The sequence below is a fragment of the Taudactylus pleione genome, unplaced genomic scaffold, assembly GCF_031769625.1.
Source record: "Taudactylus pleione unplaced genomic scaffold, aTauple2 ptg000154l, whole genome shotgun sequence".
NCBI lineage: Eukaryota > Metazoa > Chordata > Amphibia > Anura > Myobatrachidae > Taudactylus > Taudactylus pleione.
The window spans coordinates 5,216,103-5,236,188 of NW_028284556.1; the positions used below are offsets into that span (position 1 = coordinate 5,216,103).

The 20,086-nt window shown below is 44.2% G+C and overlaps 1 protein-coding gene across 1 annotated transcript in view; it reads left to right on the forward strand.

Moving 5' to 3' along the window:
* Positions 1–14: 14 nt before the first annotated feature.
* Positions 15–20,086, forward strand: part of SMYD3 (SET and MYND domain containing 3) — a 1,005,705-nt gene continuing 985,633 nt past the window's right edge. The window contains exon 1 of the mRNA XM_088474473.1: positions 15–321. Coding sequence (XP_088330599.1) covers positions 155–321 — 167 coding nt within the window. The 5' untranslated portion in view covers positions 15–154. The remainder of the gene's footprint in view (positions 322–20,086) is intronic.

The following is a 20,086-nucleotide window of genomic DNA, read 5'->3' on the forward strand; positions in this document are numbered from 1 at the left end:
AACAGTTATTTTTTTTTTTTAAACACGCTCATTTCAAAGCCCGTTACGCAGAAGCGGGATCGCGCACGTATCGGTTACTGCCGGCAGCGTGACACGGATTGACGTCTTCTAGGGGGCGGGAGCGCGCATACTGAGGTAGTGACAATTTTGCGTGATGGCGGGAAGTTTTGAGAAGTTCCAGAGCCCAGGGAAGGGCCACGGACTACGCGCTACAAGAGACCATTCCCTGAGCGAGACGGTGGCGTACTCACAGCCTTATGTGTATACCGTGTGCCGGGGAAAGAAGCGGGGAGCCGCAGCGTGTGACCAGTGCTTGCGCAGGTACTGACAGTGATTGTATACGCCTCTGTATCCGGCAGTTAGCCAATCAGAGCACAGGATATTGTGATTGACGGCTCATACACTCCTCCTTCCCGACCCTCCTCCCTTCTTGCTTAAGCAGTAGCTGTCTCTGAAATTTTTCTGAAATACGTTACTGTGGGGCCCATTTATCAAAATGTATTTGAGGTCAACTTCCGGGGTCCCTCCTTACTACATCCACCCTGGATGTAGTAAGGAGGGACCATAGCCGGTATCTCTGATACCTACTGTGATCCCTCCATTGCTACTGGCAGCTGCCTCCCCCATAGGTTTCTATGGGGGAAGTAATGCTGCCAAATGTACCAATATCCAGAATGCTATGCATTCCAGATATTGGCTAATGCATCTGAAGGTGGTGTTGCCTATCCTCCAACATGACCTGTTCCATTAGGTACAAAACACTCTGCTCCTGCACTTCCCACCTATTTTGTGATTGCAATCACCTGTGTTGAACTAGGTAATTGATGAGACAGGTGCTTCAGCACAGGTGGCTGCAATCATAAATTAAGAGGGAAGTCCAGGAGCAGAGCATTTTGTGCCTAATGGAATGGGTCATGGTGGAGGGTTTGATGTTGGCCGCTGTAGCCTATGGGCTACATCCCGCACTATTAGCCAGCGGAGGGATCCGCTGGAACCCTCCCCGGCTATGGCTGATGTGCATGTGCAGTCCATGGATGCACATGCGCTCCACCCCGTGTAGTGGCTGGCCGCTCTCCAGAGGCATAGCAGAGACAAGCTCCTTTTGGAGCCCGTGTCCCGAGTGATACATCCAGCCATAGAGATTGCTTTTTGCAATGCGATCAGGGGCGTTACTGGCATGCCCTGATCGCGTTGCAAAAGCGATCAATGATAAATGGGCCTCCTGACATACTTTACCTGTTACCATATAGTGCAATACCAATATAAGTAAAGTTTGATATCATACTAACTTTAATATAATTAGGTTTTATATCAGTATTATTAATAACTTATATTTAAAATGGTTCACAAAATGTCATCAGCGCCGTACAGGGTAACCTGGAAACTTTTCACAATAAGAAAATCAGACCAAAATAAAATGCACCCTGGCTTACTGTAGCGGAAGTACATCGCATAAGTACTGTAAGTGCAACCAAACACTACAGTATCACAACAGAAAAGGAAGGCAAGATAACAGAGACAAGGGTAGGAGAGATTACGGAAGCTAGCAGGTGCATGCCGTGGTGATTCATGGGTGGGAATCTAAACAGTACTGAGTGCTCCTGTACCCAATGTATGGGCGAGCAAACCATGTCAGGGTCATTGAGGGGAGGGATATGTGTGCTGGTGATAACGTTCTCGCTAGGCTGTTTTAGTGGGGCGTCACGCACTGCCCGATTTCAGAAGGGCAAAATGTGCCATGCCCCCCTTGGCGGCGCTCCGCTAAAACAGCCTGCAGGTGTTGTCCCCACCCATGGGCTGCAGTGTGGGGGAAAATTGCGGTATACTGATTACCGCTGGTGAATGAATGCCGAAGGATGCACCCAGCATCTATTCACAGAGACATGAGTGTTTGGGGGCAGCCTGGCATGTCCGTAAGTGCCGGGCACGCTTCCAAGAGTGATGAAAGACACGCCCCCTTTTGGGTTCCCTTTCTCTAGGTCCGCCGCCCTGCCTGGCGCTAGACCTAGAGTGAGCACTAGGTGACATAGCTAGTGATAGGGGAGGCTTTCCATGCCTGTGAGAGCATATATAGTAAGAGACAGTGACATATTTTCAATGGTTGCAGGTTATGCAGTGTTTACAGGTCAAGAGGGCCCCACTCTGCATGCACTGCACTCAGGATAGATTCGCCGGTGTGTCCGTACGTCGGCTTCCCCTATAGTGCTGACACTGTGTGATCTTTGTGGCAATACATTGTGCCAGTCTTTGCTCTTGTACACATGCGCCAACTTTCAGAATATATTAGCAGAAAGAAGGGATGACCATCAGTGAGTTACCTGTTGATAGGTGGTTAACCTCGACAGTATGAAACCATCGTCCACACCTGCTCTATGTCACTGGGCAATGGGACAATCAGAGGTGGGGCTTTGTGGGTCACACCAGGGGCAGAGCTAGACTATGTCCCGGGACCAGGCTGGAAGAATAAACCCATTGCAGGACTCTGTGCCATCAATGGCGGAGAACCATTGGATCTCTGCCATTGATGGCAAAACCTTTGGCAGATTACCCTCGATGGCCATCCCTAACCGAAAGATGGTGCAGTGGAAGCAAGTATAGGAGGAGTGCCGCACGGACATACTTAAATACCTGCCGGTGGCACAGATATGGGTTTGCCCTCTGCACACTGACCTCCTCATCTCTTAAACTGCTTCTGGAAAGGGATTATTAATAACGATAAAATAAAGATAAGATCAATAAATACACAAGTTTTGGTATCCTGGACCAAAAAAATCTCACCTAATTATTTGTACTTTTATTGTATTCTTTTTTTAAATTGCCTGAATTCTTAATTTTTTCATCTTGTACTGCTTATGTAACTGGAGAGAAATGAGATGTTATTGGTCAGAAGGGTTATTGCATACTTACTTTTGAAAAAGCATTTCAGGGAGATTGTGAAGGCAACACCTATGAGCGCCGTGGTAAACTGGGCGTGTACTGCTACATTTGAGATGCGTGCCATAAAACTGACTTCCTTCCAAATATAATTGAGCCCCAAAGCAGTTTGTAACATCTATTTGTTGATGAAACCGCACATATACTTTTCAGAAAATGCATGTAGCCATAGGGATCATTATGGTAGATGTATGATAGCAGCACTTAACGTGCCGCTATAACGCTTCCTGCTTCGCTCTCTTTACCGAGGCGAAGCAGGAAGCACTACCGATGAGAGGTAAGAACATCTCATCGGCCGGAGAGGGGGAGCGTTAACTCCCTCCTCCGGCTCTACCCGCTAAAGACCACAGCGCATCAGCCTAGTGCTGGTGCCCTGTGTCTCTGTCCCGGCCGGCTCCACTGAGTATGCGCGGGATCTCGCAAGTATCGCGAGATCCCCGCGTGCAGCCGGCAGCAGGGACAGTGCTGTGGGGATAGGGCAGCGCCAGGCTGTAGCTGTTGATAGCTACAGCGGGCTGAACGGTCAGGCGATCTGACCGTTCGTACATGGTCCATGCTATTGACTCTGCTATCTTATAGATAGCAGCGCCGATAATGACAGGGGTGCATAGCACATCATAGCGGTATCATACACATAACGTGCGATGATACCACTTCAGGGCTTCTTACATCTCCCCCATTGTGTTATATAACCAATGGAAGGAAATTATACTAATGATCCAGTTGGAATATGGAATATCTGTTTTTGTTTTTAAATATAGCCGTTTCATAATGGGGGTAAGGTGCAATCAAGGAGATTACTAGACTCTTCAGCGAGTCAGCGAAATTGCTACTATGTCAGGTAGTCTCCCTGACAATCAGGGAGAGTTGGCAAGCACTGCTGCTACAGCTTTGATCACAAGACCAGCCTCTTATTTCTGTGTTACTAGCTTGCAGGTACACTGTAGCCTGCTCACACTCAGAAATCACTGAGCAGCCGTATGACCATCATCCAAAGCCTGTTATTTCTTGGCCTTATGCACCTCATTATGTTGGTTTGCAGATAATGCTGATATGTGATGATTTGTAACTTTTAGCTAAGGACAAACTGGTAGCTGCAAATTGGCCTGATATTGGCGTTTGCGGTCACAAAAAAGCTTGATATAACTGAGTAATGTTGGGTACACACTGGTCGACATATCGGCTATTCAATTGAACCGCCGATACAACTCGTGCGTTGGCCAGTGTGTACAGACGATATAGAAACAGGCAAATCTCAGGTGCACAACTCCAAATTACTGATAATATATAAATGTAATAAAATTTTGCAATCAATAGAGGCTTTTAGTATAATCATGGCCAAGGTTATGGGCCTACCCACCATATCTAGGTAACCTCTTTAGGGTAGGTCCCTAACATACTAGGGTTCAAATACAGAGCGTAGTACACCCCCAAACTAGCCCAGCTAAGCCACCCCAGGGCAGCGCAATAGTAAGAAAAGTGCAGTTTAAAAGAGATAGTTAAGAGTAGCCACAGCTGCATATAAAGAATGAAAATTTAAAAAAAGTGAAGTACATCTATAATAAACAAACGTGAAGGGTTAAAATGTGTTATAAAAGAAAAATGTGTTATATGCGGTGCTCTGAAACAGATCAACCAAAGCAATCCAGGGGGACCCACGCCCCCAAAATGAATCAAAGTTGCACTACAGCATATAACTTGTAAGACTTATACCCCTTTTACACCGGAGCTAAAACCCGGGTTTTTGAAGGGTTAACCCGGGCAGCTCCCTGGTGTAAAAGGGCAGAGGGTTGGATCGCTGGGTCGAGTGACCCGGCAATCCAACCCAGGAAACTAGCAGGGTTTAACATGGGCGTAGCCCATGAAATCCTGCTATGGGAACAGCGCACTCCGGGTCACGATGACCTGGAGTGCGCTGCTAGCCGGCCGATTGGTCCGGCTTCAGTGGCGCTTGGAGATGACGTCATCTCCAAGCGTCCACTTTCACTCCGCAAAAGCCGGGTCTATGCAGACCCGACTGCGGTGTGAGCGGCGCTGACTCGGGAATATCCCGAGTCAGCGCCGGCAAAATTCCGGGTCTGATCCGGATAGGAACTTTGTTCCAACTCTGAGTCAGACCCGGAATTTAGGTGGAAAAGGGGTATTACCTAGAATTGTACCTAATACTAGAGTGCATATACTTTACCAGACTCCATGCTTTTAAAGCAATAAGGAAGGGTGCTAATCCAGACTGGGGGCGTCTCCTTTCCCTCAGGTGTGCAATAAAGCACATTAAATGGAGTATATAGGAAAGGTTTCTGGACTGCACACCCTGAATATATACATAATGGGAGGTGCTACCTGATGAGACAAATTGCAGGAACAGAAACAGACAAATCTCAGGTGCACAACTCCAAATTACTGATAATATATAAATGCAATAACATTTTGCAATCAAACCTCTATTGATTGCAAAATTTTATTTAGATTTGTCTGTTTCTGTGCCTGCAATTAGTCTCATCAGGTAGCACCTCCCAATATATATTATATATATATATATAATATATATTGGGAGGTGCTACCTGATGAGACTAATTGCAGGCACAGAAACAGACAAATCTAAATAAAATTTTGCAATCAATAGAGGTTTGATTGCAAAATGTTATTGCATTTATATATTATCAGTAATTTGGAGTTGTGCACCTGAGATTTGTATATATATACACACACACCCATAACCCTAATTTTTCATAGATGGTTAGTGTTCAGGGTGCCGGAGCTAGAGGGAGCACCTTTGTGCGCACGCCGAAGGTGCGCGTGCGCCTGAAAAGGGGGCGTGGCCATTGAAAATGGGGCGTGTCTATAAGACGCGTCCCCTTTTCGTCACTTTTGGGGGCGTGCCCGGCACTTACGGACACGCCGGGCAGCCCCCAAGCGCAGCAGACAGGGAGAATAGATGCCGGGTGCATGCGCCCGGCATCTACTCTCCAGCGGTGACCGGGTCACCGCACATTTCTCCACCCGCTGGACACTGCGACCCGTGGGTGTAGACGGCACCCGCACGCTATGAGGTCAGGGTGCTGTTTCTTCTGAAATAAAAAATATATAATTTTGTGTGGGTACTCCATAAATGTTTGTGATATTGATGTTTGAATGTGACAAGTGCAATTGTCAAAAGATGGCCTCAGCACAGGACTGAGAATATCCTCAGCAGTGAAGGGGTTAAGCTAGTATGTGGGGTTATATTTGGAAGATCGACCCTTGTGATACACACACGTGCATAAATATTGTGACATTGACAGAATTTTCAGGGGATTGACTTGACCATTGCATAACATTCCACTTTTTAGCCTTAAAAAACTCTTTGGTTGCTTTTGCAGTATGCTTCGGGTCATTGTCCATCTGCACTGATTCGCCGTCCAATGAGTTCTGAAGCATTTGAATGAATATGAGCATATAATATTGCCCGAAACACTTCAGAATTCATTCTGCTGCTTTTGTCAGCAGTCACATCATCAATAAATACAAGGGAACCAATTCCATTGGCAGCCATACATGCCCACGCCATGACACTACCACCACCATGCTTCACTGATGAGGTGGTATGTATTGGATCATGAGCAGTTCCTTTCCTTCTCCATACTCTTCTCTTCTCATCACTCTGGTACAAGTTGATCTTTGTCTCATCTGTCCATAGGATGTTGTTCCAGAACTGTAATGGCTTTTTTAGATGTTGTTTGGCAAACTCTAATCTGGTCTTCCTGTTTTTGTGGCTCACAAATGGTTTACATCTTGTGGTGAACCCTCTATATTCACTCTTGTGAAGTCTTCTCTTGATTATTGACTTTGACACATATACACCTACCTCCTGGAGAGTGTTCTTGATTTGGCCAACTGTTGTGAAGGGGTTTTTCTTCACCAGGGAAATAATTCTGTCATCCATCACAGTTGTTTTCCGTGGCCTTCTGGGTCTTTTGGTGTTGCTGAGCTCTCCGGTGGGTTCTTTCTTTTTAAGAATGTTCCAAACAGTTGATTTGGCCACACCTAATGTTTTTGCTATCTCTCTGATGGGTTTGTTTTGATTTTCAGCCTAATGATGGCTTGCTTCACTGATAGTGACAGCTCTTTGGATCTCATATTGAGAGTCGACAGCAACTGATTCCAAATGCAAATGTCACACCTAGAATCAACTCCAGACCTTTTACCTGCTTAATTGATAATGAAATAACGAGGGAATGGCCCACACCTGTCCATGAAATAGCTTTTGAGATAGTCCCATTACTTTTGGCCCCTTAAAAAGTGGGAGGCACATATAGAAACCGTTGTAATTCCTACACCGTTCACCTGATTTGGATGTAATTACCCTCAAATTAAATCTGAAAGTCTACAGTTAAAGCACATCCTGTTTGTTTCGTTTCAAAGCCATAGTGGTGGTGAATAGAGGCCTAAATATGAAAATTCTGTCAATGTTCCAATATTTATGCACCTGACTCTGTGTGTGTGTGTGTGTATATATATATATATATATATATATATATATATATGTATAAATATTCAGGGTGTGCAGTCGAGGACCCTTCCCTATGTACAAATGATATGTCTGAATGACATCATTCACAGATATTTAGCGTAGGCTGTGCAGTACAGCCGATGCCCAATATATCTGCAGGTATATATGCTTATCGTGCTGTGTGCGTACACTTGCTGCACAGGCTGGGGTGGGGAACACTACGCAACTCCCGGCCAGATGGTAGTGATGGTTGTTTAGTGTGTATGAGCAACCATTGTCTGCAGATCAGTCGATCTGTAGATATATCTTTCAGGTGCGTACCCAGCTTAAGATCCCTTCAAAATAATTTTCATTGTATTCAGGTTTGCCCATAAATCTTGTCAGCAGATAACCACTGTTGGCTTGTGTACAGTGCATCTGGAAAGTATTCACAACGCTTCACTTTTTCCACATTTTGTTATGTTACAGCATTATTCCAAAATGGAATAAATTAATTTTTGTTTTCAAAATTCTACATACTATACCTCATAATGACAACGTGTAAAAAGTTGCTACGGCAATCACCTAACGCGCTTCACCATGGCTCCACCCACGGCGCGCGCATCAGAGGTCACTTCCTCATTACTTCCTCAAAGTTGATTCCGAGCTACCAAAATTAAGACCGCAAACTACTTATAACTCGCGAGCTACGGGTTGGAGACCACTGCCTTAGACCATTCCAAAATATCTACAGGGTTATCTACTTGGTGTACTGTATTCCCCCCCATATTACCATGGAAAGCCTGTTACGCTCATTCTTATATGCTCAATCAGTGTTCTCATCCAGCATGTCTAGAGAAATGTTCTATAACCTTTATCACAATGGGTATCTTTCCGGCCACCGCAGATTCATGATGGGGTTGTCCGATACTAGTTTATATGCTAAGTTTGGGACTTCTCATGCAACCTTTATACATTGTATGTGGGAATGCCCCCTTCTCCATAGATTTTGGTCATCGGTCAATAGATTTGCTTCTAGGTATCTAGTTAATTATCTTCCACTATTGGCGGAGTGGGCAATTTTGGGTATTCAGCCACCATCTATTTCGGGTAGGGGAGATAGTAATAAATTATTATTGGTTATATCAGTGGTGGCCCGTAATATATAGTACACATGTGGACCCGTGCAAATCCCTCATCTTTCTTTATTTTGGGCTAAACTATTTTTTGCTTTCCAAATGGATTGGCTAGAGACCACTCTGTAAAAGGAGACTAAAGCTGGCCACACACTAGACCAACTTTCATCCAACTAGTTGATTGGTTGGAATGAAAATCTGGTAACGTATGGGAGTAAATGATGATCAGCAATTTGCTCCTAAATGCCAGAAAACAGATGAAAATGGTCGTCAGACAAGTTTGTTAAATGTTTGATCAAAGCAATTTGTTCAAACAACAGTTTTTAGTCCATTTTCCGGCGTTTGAGAACAAATTGCTGATTGTCATTTGCTTTCATCCTTTACCAGGTTTTCATTCCAACCAATCAACTAGTTGGATGTTTGGATGTAAGTTGGTCTAGTGTCTGGCCAGCTTTAGACAGCTTCTTTTTTCCAGCTGTGGGAGGGTTTTATAGACTCCTTTACATTGGCCCTAAGATGCCAAATACATTTGTGTTTCCATAGTACTTCTTGATATAAAACCCAGATTTTACTGGATGATCCACCCATTTCATTGCTTGGTACAGGCTTAGTAGGTAGGGGTTTCCTTTCTCCTATTCTATTGGTTTGTATATATATATTTGTAATGGTTTTTTTTTTTCCGTTTAGGGGTGTGTGCCTGCCTATTATGTGCCTTTTTTTTTTGCTCTTGTCTTTTGATGGAAATATTTTTCTGTAAATACATTGTATTGTTTATATAACTATACCCTAAATGGTCTTTGTTTTATTTGTTATTTTGTTTTATGATATCTGATGTGTAATGTATTATTGCTTTGATGAAAAAAAGAAGCGTTAAAAGAAAACAATGACTATATTTTTATACTATTACTATTTTTTTTAAACTAGTGTCAAAAATATATATTTTTTTAATTGTTTATAACTGCAGAATATGATTATCCACTGAGAGGCAGTATTGCATTACAAATCTAGGTAGTTATGGTTGGCTGAGGAGCTTTCTCGCAAAAGTGAATTTCATCTTCTTGTGCAAGTGACATCTATACAGATGTATTAACAATATATCATTGTATGCATGAATGAAGCTGTGACAACAATAGTCCGAAAGTTCTTAAGCTGGCCACACATCTAAAGATTATCTGTCCAACCAGCCAACTAGTTGATTGGTTGGAATGAAAATCTGGTAAGGTATGAAATAGTGAACCTCTATTTATCTAACACAGGACAATCACATTTTCTATGTGAGGCCTTAGAGACCATCAAGTCCCATTTGGAAGGTGTATTGATTGTTGGTGGTGACTTTAATTGGGCATTGGAACCCCAGTTGGTTACTTGGCCCCAAGATCTTCCCACAAAAAGGCTCATCGATTCAGAGCTATCCTATATAACAGTGGTGTCAAACTCTGGCCATCCAGCTCTAGTGGAACTACATATCCCAGCATGCACTACCACAGTTTTGCTCTTAGGGCATGCTAAAACTGTGGCAAGGCATGTTAGGATGTGTAGTTCCACTGCAGCTGGATGGCCCGTGTTTGACACCACTGCTCTGAGTTTTAGCTAGTAGATTCTTGGAGATTACTTCACCCTGCTGAGAGGGATTACACGTTCTACCATAGGTCATACTCCTATATAGATTATGTCTGTGTCAGCCATTCCCATCTTGAGTTATTGGCAGATGCCACTGTTGGCCAGATAACAGACTTGGACCACGCCCCTATTACCTTATTAAAACGACTTCGCTATTCTCAGCCTCGCCACTGGCGGGTGTTCAATGAACAATTCCTAAGAGATATTGATTGCAGAAAACAATTATTAGACACCACTGATCAATAAATTTCATGCAACGTAACTGATGAAGTTTCACTAATATCGATATGGGAGACTCACAAATGTGTTATTAGGGGCAAGTGTATTCAATTGGGATCTTTCCTCAGAAAACAGAAAACAATGTAGAGATATAGTGTTCACTCTAGCTCCGGCGTGAGGCAGGGCGCCGGAGATAGAGAGGGCACGTTCGTGCGCGCATCCGAGAAGGGGGTGTGGTCATCGAAAAGGGGGCGTGTCTATAAGAGGCGTCCCCTTTTCGTCACTCTTGGGGGCGTGTCCGGCACTTACGGACACGCCGGGCAGCCCCCAAGCCCTGCAGACAGGGAGAATAGATGCCGGGCGCATGCGCCCGGCGTCTATTCTCCGGCGGTGACCGGGTCACCGCACATTTCTTCACCCGCGGGACACTGCGACCCGCGGGTGAAGACAGTTCCCGCAGGCTGTTAGGGCAGGGCGCTTTTTGCCCTCCTTCTGGAGGGCAGAGCGCTTTTTGCCTTCCAGAAAGAGGGCAGGGCGCCGCTAAAATAGCCTAGCGGGAACGCTAGAGATACGTTATTCTCAAAGATTTAAGAATTTGGAACATAGCCATAATACATTGAATTCAGATGTGTTTGTGGAATTCCAAAAAGTGAGAGAGGCACTTAATACTTACTTTGTTATCTGAGGGAGTCAGGAAAGTGTATAGACTCTGTAGACCTAAATATCAGTGGGGGAATCGTCCTGGGAGGATGCTGGCGAGAGTCCTTCAGACACAGGTTCCAGACCTATATACAGAAACTCAAGAATTCTGCCGGTGCTCTCTGGGCCTGATTCAGAGCCGGACGCTATTTGCGCTCGCTCGTTCAGAAAAAAGGGGTTGCTATTCAAATGAACCGTTCGCTCTTTGCGGTCTGTTCACGCCTCTATGTCTGAACGAGCGAACAAAACTTGCGGTCGTTTTTTGGGAAACTACGACCCCTGGCCGCTCGCATCCGACGTCATGTGCGCTATTTATTAGATTAATCGAGTATGAACTGCTCGCTATTCTTGTGGTTGGTTTTTCCTACCGCAATCATGCGAGCAGTTCTGACTATAAAATAACCCAGTGACGTGGTCAATGACGCTGCTGTATTAATTATGCACACCCATAAAACGCCCGTTTTGACCTTTAAGCACGCCTGCGTTCGGATCTCCACTCCCCGTTTTCAAGCACCTTCCCCTGTTACCACCCACATACGCCTCCTCATGTCACTCAAAATAGCAGGCATTAGCTATTTAGCGAACAAACGATTTTCGGCCGCACTGACTGGTTCACGCATGCGTATTACGATCCGTACGCATGCGCAGTTGTGCAAACATCGCTCAGAACGAACGAGCGGCCGCTTACGAGCGGCTCTGAATCAGGCCCACTGTTCCTTGGACTCGGCGATAACAAAGATATTTCAGGCATACTATTCAAGCCTGTATAATTTTACTCAGACTCGTTCGGACTCTGGTGGTGGTTCAGGCTCTGGAGCTACCTTTCTCAGATACTGAATTGTCTGATGCCTTTAAAGCGACCCCCAATGGGAAAATCCCGGGGCCAGATGGGTTTCCCATCACCTATTTACAAGGCTTTCCAAGTTAGGTTGGTCCCTCTTCTACGAGCCTGTAACGCGATTTCGGAGGGGGCAGAGTTTTCTGACCAGTCCCTGGGCGCTCACATAACTGTCATACCTAAAGAGGGAAAGGATCCGTGTCTACCGGAAAGTTATAGACCTATCTCTTTCTTAAATTTTGACATTAAATTACTTGCGAAGCAGTGGTTACCGAGTACAGTCCATTCTGATCAGGTCGGTTTTGTACCAGGGAGAGAAGTGAAGGATAATACCACTAAGGTTATAGATTTAATAGCATATGTGACTACCAATAATATTCCAATGGTACTTCTTTCCACGGGTGCGGAAAAGGCCTTTGATCGAGTGAACTGGGGCTTCATGTCGGCAGTGCTGAAAAGATTGGGTCTAATGGGCACGTTCCTTCAAAAAATTCTCTCATTGTATCGAGTGCCCTCGGCACGGGTTAGGGTTAATGTGGTCCTCTCTGATGTTGTACTAATGGCACATGACAGGGTTGCCCTCTCTCGCCCTTAATTATTGTGCTCTGCATGGAGGCATTAGTGAGGGCGATCAGGGCCAATCCCCAACATGGCATTGGGCTCTCAAGATTATCGTCTTTCTCTTTTCACGGACGACCTGTTAGCGGTAATAACAAACCCAGTAACTTCTCTCCCCAACCTTATGGGGGAATTTGACTGCTTTAGCCGACTTTTAAAATTAATTATAACAAGTCCACGCCTCTGTGGAGATCGTTTCGGCACTCCAGACCACATTCCCTTTCTCTTGGCACCCCACACATTTGAAATATCTTGGTATATTGATACCACGCAACCTATCTAGATTAAGTGCTTTAAATCCTATTCCTCTTATGAATAGGATACGTTTAGACCTCTCACAATGGCTACTGCAGAAATTTTCCTTACTAGGTAGAATGAATATAGTAAAGATGAATGTACTTCCTAGATTACTATATTTGTTCCAAACAGTAACTGTTAATCTACCTGCCAGATATTTATCAACTGTTCAGTGTTATTCGAGATTTTGTGTGGAGTGGCAGGAATTTGAGATTCAATCACCAGATATTGTTCCGACATAAATTATTAGAGGGTAGATAACTTCCCAAGGTCTCGGCATATTACCAGGCTACTGTTCTTCATAGGATAGTGGATTGGTATTCGAATGTGCAAGAGAAGCAGTGGGTTGCCATAGAATCAGCATCTACTAATTTACATTTAGATATTATTCTGTGGTGCTCCAAATTGATAGGAACAGTTCACCCGACTGTGGGACCAACTCTGGCACTGTGGAAAAAAGTGAGAACAAGACCTAATGTGTCGTCGGTGGTTTCTCCCCTCACTCCTATACTATATAACCCACTTTTCAACCATGGCGACTCGGCACGAGTGGCATCTTGGTGGACAGCTTTCAGTCTTAACAGACTGGGCAGCTGGGTATTAAGAGGAGTATTTAAATCTATTGCTGCACTATCCAATAATGTTGGTTTGTCTAGGCAAGACCACTGGTTTTATCTACAAAAACGTCACTTTGCCTCCTCCTTAGGAGACACAGCCCACTTCAGTAACCTCTAACCCCTTTTGAATCCATTTGTACAATTTTTACCATCCCCCAACATGTTGTTTCCACTATTTACCAAATTATCCTGGCTAATACTCTTCCTGATGGGACATCCTTTCAGGTAGCGTGGGATAAGGTTTTGGTGATCAAAAATATTCAGATTAATTGGAATAAGGTACTTCAATTTGCTAGTACATGTTCGTCTAGCTTAGAGGTGATCGAAACACAATATAAAGTTCTAACGAGGTGGTATCGCTGCCCAGCTGCTATGCAGAAGTATTCTTCGGGGGTATCCCACCTTTGCTGGAGATGCAAGAAATATAGAGGTACAATGCTTCATATCTGGTGGGATTGTCCATCAATTTTACCATTTTGGACTGGGTTTATATCTCTGGCTTAGGAGATTCTGGGTTTTTCTGTTCCCAAAAGCCCCGATTTTTGGTTACTATCACATATAAAACCATTCTTCGATATCGGTATAAAAAAATGTCTTCTAAAACATATGAACAATGCCGCTAGAGCAGTTGTTACGCTACACTGGCGATCTTCCCAGCCACTTACTGTTTGGGACTGGTGCCAAAGGTTCGATTTCTACATGCAAATTGATGACCTATTTCACACGACCCCGGAAAAACAACCTGATTTCACTGCATGGTGGTTTAGCTGGCTAGACTTTACACTTACCTCCTCATATAAAGCTCTGATCCCGCGAGGCTCAGGTTGATTTACATTCCTATAATGCCTTTACAGATTTGTTACTCTTTGCCTTGTTACTCCACTAATATTCTAGCTAGTGCTGGGCGTCCCGTCAGTAATCACAGTATTTTCTTTGTACTTCCTTTACCCCTACTTTCACCCTTCTTTTCCCTTTGTTTTTACCCTACCCTCTTCTTGTTATGTTTTCAGTATGATATTTAATTAGTTTTAAGGAATTGAAGGTTCCCAATTGTTTATAGGGGATGTAGTTGGCATCCTGGCAATATAGATGTGGTATGCAATCACACCCTGTGGTTAACTGCAGATTCAGCACTCTCACAGAGTGAGATTGCTGTCACTCACAAAATGGTGGAGCTGCTAATTCACAGAATTGCTTTTGTTGTGGAGCTATAAGTACCAGCGAGCCCGTAATGCCCCGCATGCTGGTACTTGTGGTTCTCCAAGTACCAGCATGCGGGGGAGGCTTGCTGGGAACTGTAGCTTCACAGCAAAATACAATATTTTTAACTCTCTACTTGCACCACACTTTACATAATCAACCCGACACCCACCGGCCAGGGTTGCCGGGGATAGCCAGCCCCAGGCTATCAGCCTAGGCCCGGGGTGCCCTTTTTTAGATTCAGCCTTAATATAAGGGCACAACTGTGTATATTGTGTATGTTTATACTGTGTATGTATATATTATAATTATACAAGCTAAAGGGTTTAAATCTTCACGTTATTAAGTTAGGCATCCCAGACCAATTGCCAACCGTCTGTGAAGTTTTCATCCAAATCCAGTGTTACCACTCTGAAGTTTTCGTCCAAATCCATCCAGTGGAAGGCTCAGAACAGACTCCCCGGGTCAAAGTTCTGCCCAGCGTACACCAATGGGAGGTCTGACCGGGACCCTAACCCCCTCTAAAACCTGGCCAGGATCCAACTGGACCACCTCGCATTGGTTTCATCCCAATCGGTGCAGGGGTATCAGAATGCATAACCGGACAGACAAACAGACCAATTAATATTATATAGAAGATATACAATATGTGTAATATACACCCGAAAGATGAATATGAAAACATACTTATTTATACCTAAACACAACTATGCCTACGCTGCAATTTTGTTCGCATGCTTACGTGCGAATTAACAGTTATAACCAAGGCACACTCCTTCAGCTACAGGTGAAGATATGACAGAATTACATATCACTCTGCAGTACAAGTTGTTTACACTTAATTCTAGAGCAGGGGTCTTCAACCTGTGGAGCTCTGTCGGGTGGCCCACCGACCGTGGGGAGCTGTTTCCTGCGGCAAGCCAACAGGCTCCATTTTGCTACCAGATTTTGTTACCAGCGGGCGTCCGGCTCCCTACCTGCACCACCAGCCGAAGGCTGGAGCTATTTGATAAATATTAAATGCAGAGGGGAATGTCAGCTGTCGCACTATGGGAGTTTTTAAGCTGTAGGGAGTGTTTGTATGTTTTTTTTTAAGCTAAACAGTGTATAACACACACACAGGATCTGGTCTGTGATTGAACATGATCTTCATGGGCTGTACCAGACAAAATGGACACAGCAGGGATCTGTGTCGTGTACTATGTGTTGCCTGTAATGTGCTGGGGGATGGGGCTGGGAGCTGATGTACTAAGAAGATTGTGGGGAACTGGCTGTGTGGGAAGGGACTGCTAAAAAGCAAACACTGGGAGACTACTTCCATTGTATTTACTTTTGTGTCCAAGGGGTCTATGTACTAATAATAGCGGCACTGCTGCAATTATTATGTATCCATCTTGCCGGGAATATTTTAATTTTTAATGAAAATATCCCGGCTGTGTACCAAGGGGAACTTCCAGGGACAGCGGTTGCTGTAACCACTGTCCCCGTGAGTTATATCCCCAGCATTAGGAGAAGTCTTTCACTGAAGTGAAAGACTTCTTCGGGGGAAGCTGACACTCTGCATGTGCACAGTGTCAGCTTCCGGGGCCAGACAGGAGCTGCGGGGAAGAGATCGAAAGATCTCTCTCCTGCACCTGGAGCCTCCATAGGCTAACAGTAGATTACAAGATGGTGTAAACTACAGCTGCTAAACTCCGAAAAGCTTTGCTTTTTGGAGTTTAGTACATAGGGGTAAGATCGTAGTCCCCATTGTTAATAATGGGGACTGCGATATGAGGTGTTAATTAGCACTTTGCCAGATATTTCTGTGAAATAGCTTGCATTGTTCTATTAGTACATAGGATCGATACATATTTTTTTTGTACATGCACCAGAGGTCTGACATGCTAGTACATTTAAGGATTTTTTGGCCACTTTGTGAAGAGAATAATAATAATCATGTATTATTATTATTATTATATCCACTGGAGGGACAGAGCTTGAGTGATTACAATTGTCGTCATAGTCTGCCCATCTTGTTTCCATCCTAGAGGCTTTTCACAATGCATAAGTGTGGTTTTATTTTTAAATATTGCATCCTTAGTAGCGCTCACATGCAAAGTTGCTCTATTACCTGATGTACCTTTGTACCAGATTACAACAAGTATATAGGGCATGTGGGTGGTCTCATGGCTTATGAGAGCTCAGAAGCATATATTGTAATGGGACCCAGAAATTTGTGGAGTAGGACCCCAAATTTCTAAAGTGGGTCCTAGGGACCCCTCACATTTTTTTTTTGCTCACCGCGATCACCGAGTAGTATTTATTTATTTTGTAAGTGGCTTCACTACTACTAGGGGGCATTGCTATTAGGGGCACTTTTACGAGGGGTATTACTATTGGGGGCATTACTATTAGGGGCATTAATACTAGGGGTATTACTATTGGGGCACTACTACTACGGGACATTTCTATTAGGGGCACTACTGCTAGGGGGCATTTCTATTAGGGGCACTACTGCTAGGGGGCATTTCTATTAGGGGCACTACTACTAGGGGGCATTTCTATTAGGGGCACTTCTATTAGGGGCACTAGTACTGGGGGCACTAATACTGGGGCACAACTAATGGGGTCATTGCATAGGGGGAACTGCATAAGGGGCACTACCACTACTGGGGACACTGCGTAAGGGGCATTACCACTGTGGGCTCTACATAAGGGGCAGCACTACTGGGGGCACTGAATAAGGGATACTACCACTACTGGGGGCACTACATAAGAGGCATTACCACTGTGAGCACTGCATAATGGGCAGCACTACTGAGGGCACTGAATAAGGGGTACTACCACTACTGAGGGCACTGTATAAGGGGCACTGCACTACCACTATTGGGGGCACGGCATATGGGGCACTGCATAAGGGGCACCTCTACAGTGGGCATTGCATTAGGGGCACTACTGCTGTGGGCATTATGTGTAAGGCGCACTACTACTGTGGGCATTGTGTATAATGGGCACAAATGTGGGTATTGTGTAAAAGGGGCCCTGCTGTGTGTCATACACGAATAAGGGACATGACTATGTGGTGTATGTGAATTGGGTGAATCAAGATTGTGCTACTGTGTGGCATATAGATTAGTGGCCCTCAGGCTTTGTTGAATTTTTTAATGTGGCCCACACTGTGTAAAAGGTTGAAGACCCTGTTCTAGAGCATGCACAGTGCAAAAAAGCCGCAATGGACACTCCGCCTTAGGAAAAAGCCACGACTTTGTGGCTGAATTTTGCCAGTAACTTTGACATCACCTACCTCATTTGCTCTGCCTCCCTTACTATAATGCTGGATCCCTTAGTATATTGCAAGGTTTGGGTCTTGTGGATTCAGTATGCCTAAACCTTCATATTTGAATCCTCTATTTTACTACTTTCTAATTGCGCCTTCATAAATGGCAAATGTTTATTAATTGGTAATAGCAAATTTACTGTAGTAAAATGGTAGCTACAAGGCATTTTTATTGCCACTACGTAATCATCAGGCTACTTAGATTGAAAATAAATTGTATTTAGTTTATTTACATTGAAAGTAAATATGCAAAAAGTATGCATTTAATTGTGTTTTTTTTTTTTTAAATAGGGGTTTTAACAGAAACAGAATATATTTTAAAACGAAAAAAAAAACTTTTTAATTAAATAAAATTAAGTAAAAGAACAAACTTTTTTTTAAGTGTTTTCAGGGCCTGATTCAGCAAGGAACGCAAAGGAGAGAACGCACGCACCCGTCCGCTGCGAGAATATGCTAAACAATGCATATGTACGGAGACAGCAGCACGAGATAGACACCCAGCCCTATATTAAGCCGCTCATCTCCCTTTATTCAAAGCCTGATCAGTAAGCAAGAGAGCGTCAACATCGAGAACCATCGACCATATTTGCATAATAGTGGTTGACCAGACCTCGCGTAGGATCTTGGCAACTTCCTTTGTGCACAGTCTCTCATCACTGCGTTCGTCGCCGCACTGGCTTAATTATGGGGGTCCCTAAAACGGCGTCCCAATGCACAGGCACGCATGTGTTCTGCCCACCACCCAATGTCACCACCCACAAATGCAACTTACTGTCAATCAATATCAGAAGGGGTCTGCGTACATGCTGCGTGTAGTCTGCGTATGCTTACCCGATCGCACTGGCTAGTCTGCGCACGCGCAGTGTAATGCATATGCATGCACAGTACAAAAACTTCGGCCAAGTGCGTGCGTTCTTTCCTTTGCGTTGCTTGCTGAATCAGGCCCTCAGGGCAGTACTCAAACACTGCTGTGTGGGTCTTTGTTTTTTTTTTTCTTTCCCAACCATACATTATTGGCTTTCACTTCCTCTTAGCATTTATTTCTGTTTTGTATACATATATAGGATTAATATTGCCATGCAGCTGGTACCATACACAATATGGTTAATACCCAGCACAGGCATATTTCTTTTCTGTTTTCTTTAAAAATGTTGCCTAGCATTGTCATGGCTGCTTTTAATCAAGGCTATATAAGGAATACCTCCCTCCATTTGAGGGTAGGGAAAAAGGAGCATGGCCTCACAGCAAAGGGACCTGGCCTCACATCACGCCTCCGTTTTCATCACTCTGGGAGTCATATCCAGCGCTCCCCGAGCTGCTGGGCTGACCCCAGGCTCCACCCCCACAATGTTTAGATGGGCATGACTACTATTCATCCATGGGAAAGTGCTCCCCCAATCCGCCCGCTTTCCAGTGGTACACTGCGACTTGCGGATTGGACGGTTGGGGGTATTTACAAGACCTAGTTGGGTGTGGGTCACAAGCCAGTCCTTGTCTGAATGTTCCCCTCTGTACCTGAGAGGTGAGTGCATTTAATTGCAATTTAAATGATCAGGCTCATGTGCGCATAAACATTTGAGACTGATGTGGAGTAGTGCCTGGGAAATGGGGAATGATGAGTCAGATGCCTGTACATGCATTAATGTGATTACTAATATTTATACGATATACGTTTTTATTTTGAAGTCTGAGTTGGTACTTTTTTACTGACTCACTCTGATGCCCTGGTCAGGGCATCACTGTTGGAATAACTGGCCTTTTGTTTCTGTTGATTATGTGGCCCAGGAGATTTTTAATTTCAGTGATACCATTTAGGTAAAGAAGTAATGGAATAGACTGCAAGATGGTTATATCATACTACCGTACCTTCTCATATTCACATTAGCATGGAACCTCTGTTCACGCTCAATGTGATTTCATTATGTTCATCAGCGAAAACTAAACATTGATGCTTGTCTAATTAAACATGTTAAATAATTTTTTCGCATTCTCAAGCTTAGATTATTTTGTTTGGATGAGGCATGAGAACTGCCACACTTCACTTCTTTTAGGCTATTATTCTATTGTCATGTCTCCTGTAGAAACACATTCTTTGCCACTCCAAGTGCATATTATTTAATT